The sequence below is a fragment of the Seriola aureovittata genome, chromosome 6 (assembly GCF_021018895.1).
Source record: "Seriola aureovittata isolate HTS-2021-v1 ecotype China chromosome 6, ASM2101889v1, whole genome shotgun sequence".
Classification (NCBI taxonomy): Eukaryota; Metazoa; Chordata; class Actinopteri; order Carangiformes; family Carangidae; genus Seriola; species Seriola aureovittata.
Window position 1 is genome coordinate 2,087,240 of NC_079369.1, and position 12,119 is coordinate 2,099,358.

The 12,119-nt window shown below is 44.1% G+C and overlaps 1 protein-coding gene across 4 annotated transcripts in view; it reads left to right on the forward strand.

Moving 5' to 3' along the window:
* Positions 1-12,119, forward strand: part of palld (palladin, cytoskeletal associated protein) — a 62,897-nt gene that overhangs the window by 1,609 nt on the left and 49,169 nt on the right. For all 4 annotated transcript variants that reach the window (XM_056378389.1, XM_056378386.1, XM_056378387.1 and 1 more), the window contains exon 2: positions 134-1,129. In XM_056378389.1, coding sequence (XP_056234364.1) covers positions 135-1,129 — 995 coding nt within the window. In that variant the 5' untranslated portion in view covers position 134. The remainder of the gene's footprint in view (positions 1-133; positions 1,130-12,119) is intronic.

Here is a 12,119-nt window from a genome sequence, read left to right on the forward strand (position 1 = left end):
TGTATTTGAGTTCTGTGTGTGTTTGTCATCTCCCCCTTTATTACTGATGGGTATCGTGTGGAGTATAAACTGTAATGTCCGCAGTGTAAAGGTGTGTAATTTGCTGGTTTATGAGAGTTGATGTGTGTTTCAGGATGCAGGACGGGAGTTGGAATCAGCCACTCCCCTTCTCTCTGCTGCTAAAGGACTCAGCAGCGGGCGGGACTTTGGAGGGAAATGGAGGTGTGTTTTCTGAGGCGTCCTCTGATGGGGAACTCTACCTGGACTCTGGTACAGAGCTGGATTGTGGAGATGGGGACTTTGCAGATCTCACTGCCTTCTTAAGTGCAGAAGAGATTAATCGTAGCCTGGACCTAGCCCGGGAGTCCTTTGGTGGTACGTGTGAATCTGAAGATCTGGGCCCCTCTAATCCTACACCTCAGGAGCAGGTTCTCCAACCCATCCCCTCCCTCCCTGTGAACACCCAGACCCCTACTGACAACCTCATCACAAGCACTAACCTGCACCACCAGACCAAAGCCCTCTACCCAGATGATAACGCAGCAGTTAAGGTCTCCTCCAGCCAGAGCGCTGCCCTCAGCAAACCTGTGCAGGTGTCCAGCGAGGCTCCGTCCTCTGCTGAGAGGGTGGTGCGCCACAAACCCACGCAGCCAGTTTATAAGCAGGACAAGCCCAGGCTGGTTCACGAAGGCCTGGAGCTGAACGACCGGGCAGCTTCAGCCACGGAGTTCTGTAGCCGAGCTGCCACGTTCATCGAGGAGCTGTCCTCCATTTTCAAAGGTTCTTCTCATGTGGAGCAGCAGGTGGAGGAGGACTCCTCCTCTCCTGACAGTGGCTATCTGTCTCCCAGGAGCCAGCGACCGGCACCTCAGGGCTCAGTCTCTGCTCCCTCTCTGCCTCCCAGCCAGCAGGAGCAGACGCACTACAGCCAGACGGACGCTGGCCCTCAGCCTGGGGGCCCGGTGGCAGTGGCAGCTTCTGTGAGGTACCAGCACTCCGGAGCTCCGACCACGACCGGACCCCCGTCGCCTCCTCAGTTCCTCCAGAAGCTGAAGAGCCAGGAGGTGGCAGAGGGAAGCCCCATCCGCCTGGAGTGTCGGGTAATAGGAAACCCCCTCCCACTGGTCAGGTAGGTGCGACCTGATTAATGTGACGGTTCGACAGGTATCTGCAGTTTGATACTATAACGATGATGTAAATATTGTGTAATATAAATATCGTAGTGCAGAGAGATTTTACAACATCACAATATTGCGATTTTACACCTTGATATTCCTTTTTATTATTGTTGAGAAAGAAATTCAGAAAAATGTATAGGCCCATCAAAACGCACTTAGTCGTGGATATATGGAATATGGAAAATAAACAATTAGATTAGGTGAAAATGTAATTATCAATCACTTTGGTAAAACATTCTATTTTTTATTTAATCATTTTTTTAATCAAAATTTGCTCAATTTATTCTTCTTTAAAAAAAAACAGTTTAATTCTGTTTTGTTTTCTACATCTTTTACATTTTGATCATGTTTTTCTTTCTCTTTACGAATGAGTTTTCACATTTTCCCGTTGATTCATTTATTGATTATTGGCTCTTTAGCTGACCTGAGAGTGGCACGAATCAACAAGTAAATGAGACTTGTTGCCTTATAGCATGACCTTGTCTCGTGTTCAGTCTGATGGTGAACAACATATGCTTTTGGATTTTCCCGCTTCTGTTCACACACATGGTGACGGATGGAGGATAACTTTTCTGCCATCCCTGCAGTTTTTCACAGGCTTGACGTTGGTTGTTAACTTTGCAGGTTAGCTGAAGGTGGATTGTGTAAAGCAGCTGTTGTCCTGATTCGAACTCGCTCTCCTGCTTTGCACTTCGCTATAATTTGTGTCTGATGCGTCACGCAGTCCTGGCATCCATCTCTCTGAGCGTAGGCACACACGAGCTGACCATTAGTGCTCCAAGGGTCAATTCACCCAACGTGCAGAAACATTTTCTCACTTAGTCCCTGTGGTTTCTCGCTGTGCAGATAGTTTTGGTTTTTGGTTGTGGTTTTTGAGAAGGTCTGTCTCAGAGATTTGTCTTGAAGCAGAGTCGAGGTTTTTGGCACAACTTCGCCTCCTTCCACGGTGCATGGAAAAGAGAGGTCAAAACTGCAGCAACACTTTCAGACCGACGTGTTTCGGCTCTGGGCCTTCATCAGGCTTATTGCATTTAAATAAGGAAGCTATGAGACAGAGACAGGCCTAAAGCCCCTATTTAAAGGACCCTGATGAAGGCCACGAGCTGAAAACACGTCTGTCTAACAATAAAGTTGCAAGTGTTGCTGGAGTTTTGACCTCTGAGATGTCTGTTGACACCCTAATACACAAGATTTAATGGGAATTTTATTTGTGGTACTTACTGTATTGAAGAAATGGATTCAAAAATGTTGAAAGCAACTTGTCTTTCTGACCCTGGATAATCCACCCAGCACAGTTTTAGGGGCTATATCATCAATTGAACAATCCAGAGTAACTAAGACGTTGTTTTCAGTTGGACACGTTGCTGCTGAATTTCCTTTAAATGTAATTTCCTGATGCTGTCAGCACAACAAACCATATTCCATTCACTTTCATTGCATCGGCCTGAAGGTAGAAGTCCCGCAGCGGCAGATCTCAAAGCCTCTGCGAATAACGCCCAAAACTGTTCCCATGACTTTCTGTGATTTGGGTGAAGTTTGAGTTTGAATGAACATGATCCACAGACCTAAGAGTGTATGAACAGCCCTTCATATGACAGTGTCAGTGATGCTGACCAGAGCAAGCGTCAGGATCCGGCCTCTCCGGCCGTTAGAGATAAGGTGAGTGAGGGAAGCGGCAGCCAGGGGGGGAGAGTTACCCGTGTGTTGACAAGCAGAGCACCTGGTTTTCAGGGGTGTTTTTTTTCCACTCTGTGTAAGCACATTTGTCCATCGGTACCTGTGCCAGTTGTCTAATTTATGCCTGGATGAAGTGTTATTCAACTTGAGAGGACGGCAGCCCCCTTGCACCAGATCATCAGCAAACTAAAAATACACTCTTCTCTTGTTTCTAGACATGTCAGCCTCACAGCTCTGTCAACATGCTGCTGTTTACTATAGAGAAATACCTGAACTGATGTAAGTTTTTATTGGGAAGATGGTCTCAGTGTGTGTGTGTGTGTGTGTGTGTGTGTGTGTGTGTGTGTGTGTGTGTGTGTGCCTCCTCCTGTTGGTTGAACCTTTCTGGCTGAATTTCAGTTTCACTTTTAAGTTATTAAACCCTAATACTCAGAGCAGCTCCTTTAAAATTCAACTTTAAAGCTGAAAGTTTGGATGTCTTGTGCATCACTTTTTTTACACATTTCACTGAACTTTTAAGACTTTGTGACCTTGCATTTAAAACACACCGGGGGTTTAACAAGTTCTCATCTTGTCTGAGTTTATTATAATCGACCTTCCAAAAGGTTCCAGCGGAGTCAAAGAGTTTCAGTTTCAGGGAGTTTTGTCTGTGTAATCAGAAGACATAAAGTCAGTGGCTCAGGTCGTGTATCTCCCCAGTACGTTATGAGGGGGCCTCTTCTGCCGCTGTATAAATAGTCTTCAGGCCAACAGGAGCCAGGCACAGGAATGCAGGCAATGCAATGACAAGGCGTTTTCAGTCGGCAGGCTCCACATCTCCCCACACCTTCTTGGGGAATAGGAAGGTAGCGTGTGTAGTGTGTGTTTTACCACAGGTGGAACTGTGGCCGCACCGACGCGCTACAACACAGGAAGTGAGTGGAAAGCTGAGAGACGCAAAGTGCAAAAGCAAAAACTGTAGCAAATATATTTTTCTTATATTCTCCCTGTAATTTCATAACCTGTAGTTTACAAGTCTCCTGAAAGAGTTACAAGTGAATGTAGTTGTTGTTACTGAATGAGATGGGAGGACTGAAGGTTTGTTTTTTACTGTCCGGTTGTTGGTCTGGTGTTTGGCCACAGTGCCAGCTCTTCCAATGAGTAGCTCTCAGTATTGTTTGTGTGCTGTTAAAAGAAAAAGAAGTGCGGATTGTGGACACTAGATGGCAGCAAATTATTTATTATTCAAAATAAAAACCGTGCATCTTCAGGAAGCAGCTTCTAGGAAATGTTGAAATACAAAGCGTGCAGTAGCAAAGAGAGTTTAGTGTCTGTATCTGTGCTGAGATACATGTCGTATCAGTTGGAGGAGAAACACGACGTGTTGTGAATTTGCAGTTTAACTGGATAAAGAGTTAGTAGGTCCACGTTCCTCTGCTCAACTGAACTGTAAAATTAACACCATACGAGAACTTTTTTTTAATCTTTTTCAACCAGTCTTCATTCTTGCATGTAACTGTAACCACATGCGCGACAACATTTTTACTGCTTCTTTATTTAGATTCATACATTTCACACACATGTCTAAACTTCTTACAGAGCTGCTCGCAAATTAAAGCAGCGTGTCAGCTGGAGGTGACAGTGGTTGGACCCACCATCACACACACACACATATGCATGTTTTTTTTTATGTGCTCCAGAGGGAAGTTAATGGCTTCCTCAATTCTAACAACCTGCCCTTTGCATGCTGTTATTTGTATGTGTGTGTACAAGCATGCATGTTTTTTTTTTTTGTTCTTTTTTTTTTTTTTTTTAACCAAGGTTGAATTCAAATGCCTGATTTCCATTTAGTGCTCATTTCCCATGGGCAGCGCCTTTGATGCCAGTCCAAGCAGGTGATGCACCTCCTCACCTCCCTCCCGGCTCTCTCCACAGGCTAATGAGCTGCTGCTGAGCCCACGCCAGCGTTTTGCACGGCCAGTGAAAGAGACATTCCTTGCGGCAGGGTGCTGGGCGCGGCCTTCTGCGGTCGGCCACAATTTGTCTCGGCCGGAGAGTCTTATGGTCCTGAGCGCCTGGTATTCTTCAGTATGTCCTCATGTTCCTCACACACAATGCTTTATGCAATGCTCTGTTTATAATGATGCATCGCTGGTAGTGGGATGCGTGTGTGTTCTATCCTTGTGGGAACCACTTTGTGCATTTTTTCAGTCTGAGGTCATATCAGCTTTTCTTTGCCTCTTCGAGGGGCTAGTTTTGGGTTTAGATTAGCTGTTGGCATGAAGGAAGACCCCCTGTGTGTATGTGTGTGTGTGTGTGTGTGTTAGCGTGTTTTCTTGTTAAAGAGAGCATTTCTAAACAAAATTGATGGTGTGAGGTCGGGTTGTGTGGAACACCAAACACGCTGCAGGTGCCTGATGACTGATTTCTCACCATTTAAATGCATCGCAAAGCAGACAGAGAAAATCCATCTCCGATTGTGGCGTGCTCAGCGAGCTATTTCAACCGTTTTGTCTGATGCTCTTCCATGTCATTACCCGAGCTGCATGCTGTGCAAACAAGGCATTTCAAAACTTGACTCGGAGTTGAATGAAGAGAGACGGGCAGTTACGCCAGAGAGCAGCAACGGCTTCTTGGTTTCAGGCGTCCCCAACATCAGGAGGAGATTCTTTTCACATATAATCTGAGTGTTTATTTTGCAAATGATTTTATTCCCCTGGGTGCTCTAACGGACATCGCTCAGTCCTGGAAACCAAACCCATTCACCCCTCTACAGGCAGAAGGGTCAAATCACTCTGATCTGAGGCAACAAGAGGAGGCTGGTTGCTTTTTTTACTTTTTATAGATACTTTTTATTGAGTTTAAACAAACAGAACAACATTCAATACCCCGACCCCAGACATATAGCACACACACAACAAAAGAGAGAGAGAAAATTAATAAATAAATAAAATAAGTAGAGAAAATAAAACATAAATAGAGAAAATAAATAGAGAAAATAAAACTTAACAAATTAATTAATTAATTAGAAATAAATAAAATAAATAATTAATAAATAAATATCGACAATACTTGAGATTGAATAATGGAAACAAAGCAAAAATAATTAATTAAAGAGGAAAAAGAAAATTTACATGAAAATTTACATCACAAACAAAACATTGTCTCTGGTCCGCTCCACGCATGAGAATTTAGACCCTCAAAAGTAAGTTTTTTAAGTCCGCAGGTAGATAATGAAGGAAAGGTGACCATACATACGTAAACAGCTCATCTTTTCACCTTAAAACAGCCCGTAACCTTTCATGGGGGAAGGTGTTAGAAATCTCCCTGTACCACTTGGTGGGCAGGTTTTGATCCATTTGTGCAAGATGCACTTATGAGCAATTAAACTGAGCTTCTCAAGAAGTTTGTATTGTGATGGTGTAATTTCTTGGAAGGCAGGCCAAGGAGAAAACATCAGGGTCCCTTTTTAATTTTTCTTCTAAATATCCCAGTAATCGCCAGACTGTGTTCAAGTTCCTTTCTACATCTTTGGGCCAAAGGAGGCGGAGTCCTGCAGGGGTAACGCACCCTGACCTTTACTTGTAATAAACATATTGTGGTTGGTGTCACTGGCCGGCACGGCGCTGCAGTGGTCAGCACTGTCGCCTCACAGCAAGAAGGTTCTGGGTTTGAATCTGCCGGCCGTGTGACTAGTTTGCATGTTTTTCCTCGTGCCCCACAATCCAAGGACGTGCAGGTTAATTGGCGAGGTGGCGTAGGTGTGGATGGTTGTTTGTCTCTATATGTCAGCCCTGTGATAGGTTGTACCGGCCTGTACCTCACCCTTGTCCAATGGGATTGGCTCCTTGGTTTAACTACAAGCTGCTGATACACTGTGACTTTCACTCTGAACTCTGAAAGAAAAAGAATAAAAACATATAAAATGAGCAAAACCATGAATCAGAAGAACCATAAAATCAGTTGTTATGTGGGACAGTGACTGTGTCTGTCTCTCTCCGTTGCTTGTCTGTACACGTGCTTTACACCTCATACCTTACACCACCTACTATCTCATGCCTTATAATCTCAGTTCCAGTATTTTCTGATAGATGTTTCAACATTTAGTGAGGTGAGTGGACAGACACACACCATGGGTTTGTGTTATCTCGTTTAGTCCAATTGCTTTGTCATTTTTTATGGTGGTTGATGTTTTGAAGTTGAACCGGTGTGAAAGCAGCCATTACATGTCGATGAAACATCTTCATCTTCAGGAAATACTAAATGTTTCTCACGGGTTTGGTTTCTAGTTTTGGTCTTTGTTGGTTTGTTTCTTTTTTTCTTTGTTTTGTTTCTGTTGTTTTTGTTCTTACATTTTCACGCACAGATAATGGAACGATGTTGGTTTGTCAACCGCAGCCTGTTGTTGCAAGAGCACTCACTATACCAACGAACACTTACAGTAGCCCTTCCTCCTACATTGTGTGAAACAGACTTGGTATGAGGTCATAGCAGGTGACCCGCTGCTGACTCATGACGTAGCCCGACTGTAATGCTGACTGTTTGGCCTGTTTCAGGAAGGCTGTAATTTTAAATTCTCCCTCATGGGCTCATTTGATCTCTGCAGGAGGAGGGGGAAGGAGAGAGCCCTGGTATTTTTATACCTGCTTTTCTTTTTTTTCTTTTTTTACATTTTGCAAGCATGATGTCATTTCATATTTAGGCTTCGAATAATGAGAGAGCCTGGAGTGACTATGGAGGTGCACTCAAGCTTAAAATGAATACTATATTGGGTCTATTTGACAAAGACTTAACATTCCTGAAACATGAAAACACTTAAGAAAGAGGGATAGTGCACAGAGATTTTACAAGTTGATGTGAGGCAGTCAGTTTGACGTATTGCTGAGTTCTCACCGTGCTGATAGCTGACTGTGTGTGTTATACGTGTACGAAGATGTGTTTTGAGGAGCGAGTACGTTCGACCTTGTTCGCCGCGGGCTGCCAAAGAATTTTCTGATGGAACCAGAAATAGACGAAGCAGCTTTAATGTATCACCTGAAAAACAATGTGGCCGAGTGCAGATTATACACACGGAGACATCAGCAGTAAAACACTCAGATGGACACACGTCAGTGGTATTCCTCAGTCGTACGTTAATGGCAGTTGGTGACGAATGGAGCTGTCCTGCCCCCCCCCCCCCCCCCCGGCCTGGAGACAGAGTGTGAAGTTTCACCCGATGAGGTGAGACTTTTCCTTCCCCTCTTCCAGCCTCGGAGTCAAGGAGGCTCCCGACCTCGACCCCTTAACACGTACTGTCCCAAATTTCACGCTAATCTTCTTATCCAGTTACAGGTTTCCAACAGGACTTACAGTCTTGCAAGGCAGCTCTGGCCACGGAGATGAAATTGTGATGTGTGCGTTTCATTTTTCAGTTGGCAAAAACCCACATAGGGCTCAAATTAAAAGTTCATTACCTGTCTGTATTTTCAATGACACAGAATAAATTTACATTAATCATTAGCAGACACTTTTATCCAAAGTGACTATCAAGTTAAAGCTTCAGTGCAGGAGGAAACCTTTGAGTAAGCACTAAGCCCTACGTCTGTTTAATAGGTGTAAGGAAATCAGGTAAGGAAGTGCGAGTTAGACATGTTGGTGTTGATTCTTAAAGATCTAGAGGGACGATAATATTCAGTAGCTTGTTCCACCATCGGAGAACCACAGACCAGAACAGTCTGGACTGAGATTGTCTCGTGTGCAGGGATGTTAATTCTAGACGACGATGACATTGAGAACATGACAGAAATGAAGTATTACCTTGTATATACTGCAATCACTTTTGTACAAATGTATTAGATTTTACACCTGTTGATCTAGAGAATAAACCTGTGTCAGTGTTAGTTCTGTGCATGAACCACACATGCAGCCAAAAGGTTTCCGGGCTCATTGACAGCACCATGTTGAAATCACATTTAGTGCTTAGTGGGTGAATAGAGGATTTATCATTTTTTTGTTCAAAAGAATTTAAAACACTGTGATTTGGACAGAGTAAAAGAAGAAATGTTTTCATTCTGCCTGTACTGTATCATCCAGATAAGGGTCAATAAATTATCACAAAACTAAGCAATCAGGTGAGAAAGAGTTAAATAAGTAGAGCGAAATGAGATTTGTAGAGAGTTACATAAGTGGATCAGTGACAGTTGAAGAAGTGGAATACCAGATTTAATATGAAGCATGTCTGGTGCGGACAAAGGCAGCAGTCATGCTCGACAGGAGGATGGTAATCTAAGACAAGTTCAACAGGAGGATGGGCAGAGGACGCTCCATAAATCTTTACTCCGCACCGAAGCCTCTCCTCCGCACCGAAGCCTCTCCTCCGCACCGAGTGTCAGCGGGGCCCGTTTGACCTCATCAGTAAACATGCGCACACTTATACCACGACCATTAACCTGCTCCGTCAGGCCTGCCGTGCTCTCCATCAGATCACAGCAGTCACACAAAATAACTCAGACTAAAGAAAAAAAAAAAGAAGTAACTATGTCAAAAGGTAGAACACCGAAAACTGTCCGGGCGCAGTCGAACAAGGTTGTTACTGCGCTCAGTTCAGGTTTGTAGCTTTGAGTCATCCGGGCCTCGGGGTCTGTTCCACAGCTGGCCTGTGAACAGTGAGCACCAGGTTACATTCCTCTGTTCACCTGTTAAATGACGCTCTGCTATTCATCATGCTTGATAAGGCACGGCCATTAGATTCAGCTTACAGTAATCTGCCTTTTGATGAGATATTTTAGGCTGTTATTTTTCCTGGATGTTGGATTCCTGTGTGGCTGCCAAAGAGCTGCGTTTGAAGTTGAGCCCGATTCAATTATGTATCTTTGACATTATTGGAGTGGTGGAATTTAGTGTGTGCTGTTGCATGTGTTTGTGTGTGTGTTTTTGTCTGGATAGAAATAGCAGCAGACTCTCTTGGTGCTTACAGTAAAAACTGCAGATTGTGTTTTACGTGTGGCTGTGCGAAAAATCAGAGTCTGAAGCCGGGATCCTTGTTTTACGAGCAGACGAGAGGTCGACTGGGACTCGTAAAAACAAACTCCAGTCTTCCTTCCCATGTACATGTGACAGGATAACAACTGTGTGAATGTTAAACTGTCTTAACTTGAAACTGAAGATGTGCATCTTTGTTCTTCAATCTTCCCATGTTTGTCTTTTGTCGGGGACAAGAGGAGGAAGAGAGGATGATGATGTCCGCGTGTGTGTGTGTGTGTGTGTGTGTGTGTGTGTGTGTGTGTGTGTGTGTGTGTGTGTGTGTGATCACAGCTCAGATATGACTCCATAAATTCAGAGAGAGAAGGAGAGGTCGCAGAGTTCAATCCCCGACAGCAACCTCAGCCTGTCGCCTCCGCTGCCATTTATCTCCTTTGGATTCTGTTGGCAGCAGTTTTACACTCATTTCTTGTCTTTTTCGGTCTCCGACACGCAGCAGAATTACAGGGTGCTGCTGTTCACTGCCGAATAATGTACATCCAGTTTGTGAAGCGTCTTATCAGTGTGTTGCTGTGTCTCAGATTCGGCTTCAGGGGAAACTGAGGCTGAGCTGCAAATATCCACTCACACACCAGGAGAGGAGGTCTGGCGTTCACGGAGGCAGATGTTTTTTTGTAGTTGTGCGTTTGCATGTTTGTGGCAAGGTCGTGGGTGGCTGGTTGGAAGTTGGATCAAGCACATTTGTTTTGTTTTGTTTTGTTTTTTTGGTACATTTCCTTGTCTGGGTCTGCAGATGTGCAGAAGTATGCTGCTTCCTCTGTATGAAGACTTTCTTGAGTCAGAAGTTGCACCTGGTCTGTGCCATTAACACGATGGCAACTAAGAAAGGACAAAGAAAAAGAGTCAATATTGTTGTCATAATTGTTACCATATAAAAGCTATAGCCGTGCAGTATGTGACTCAAAGCATAGCCGTACATGTGGCCACAGATCTGCCCCGCGTGGTTCAGCTGTTGCTTTAACTCTGTCTAATTGTTGTTCCCAGAAAGTTGTGATGCATAGCTAAAACAGACACAGACTGTTCTGTGGTTTGTCTCCAGCTGTAATTACTCAGTGGCAGCAGGAAGATCGATGAATGTGGAAATGCAGGAATTTGGAAATGTGTAAATTGGTTAAATTTGCTGCAAAGGATCTGACGTCAAGTGGCCGCGTACTGTAAAAGCCTTCTGTAACAGCCTGGATGCTTGGGGAATGAGTTTTGTTAATTAGGCCAATGACCCTTTTAATGAATCAACATTAAACCACGTCAGGATTAAAGTCACTTGCTCCCACAGCTGCTAAAATAAAATGGCCAAAAAAACCAAATGTAACCTCAGCAACAGTTCGTCAGTAAGACTCCTGATCTCGTTGCTCTGACTCGAGGCGTCACGTTGCTGTTTAAATATGTGGGCTCATTTATTTCATATGGCTGATATGTTTAATTTCGGGTTCTTCTGGATGTTGCTTTTTTGTTTTTTTCTCGCTGGATTTATTTGACAGTTTGTAGGATGGACCTTCTTCACAGTATGACATCATGAGAGGACATATTTGTCTCTGTTTTTGTTAGTGGTCCTCTGGTTTCCTTGGAGCAGAAAAACAGAAGTTGCCACGGCAACGTGCCCACATATTTTTTTTTTTTTTTTTTTGTGATGTCAACTGACCCTTGAAAGACCTTTTGAAATATTCTGTGGAAGTGGGTGTGTGATTGAAGACGCATGAATGTTTGGTTGTTTGTCGTATGATAGGGTGCGTGTGTGTGTGTGTGTGTGTGTGTGCATCCATCTGCAGCTGTTTGTGTGTTAATAAACCCAGTGTGTCGCTCAGTGGGAGAAATCTCTTCATTCTTGTTGACTCATTTGTCGGAAAGCTGCTTCCATCTTCAGCACTTTCTGTTTATGTTTGTTTCTTTTTCTTTGTGATCCTCTCTTCTCTCTGGAGGAGGATGCCGGTGAGACAAAGCAGGGGGTCTGAGGTGGCCGCTGTCAGTCTGTCGGTAATTAATAGGAACATCCAGAGACTGTAAAAGCCCTTCCTCTTATTAGCCCATGTTTTATAGTCACTTAGGGGAAGTCCGGTGCCTTTTCATGTCGTTATCACTACAAATGGGAGCGAGCTCTTTCACAAACCAGAAGAATTCGAATAAAAGAACCACATGATTACAGTGTGTGCCACTGGGACAGACGTCGTAAGGAGCGATGTTCCTCTCATCGTAGATCTTTATGTCACGAGGAGAGCGGGCCTTCCTAGTAACAAGCACCACAAATACTCCCACCTGCCACGTCTCAGC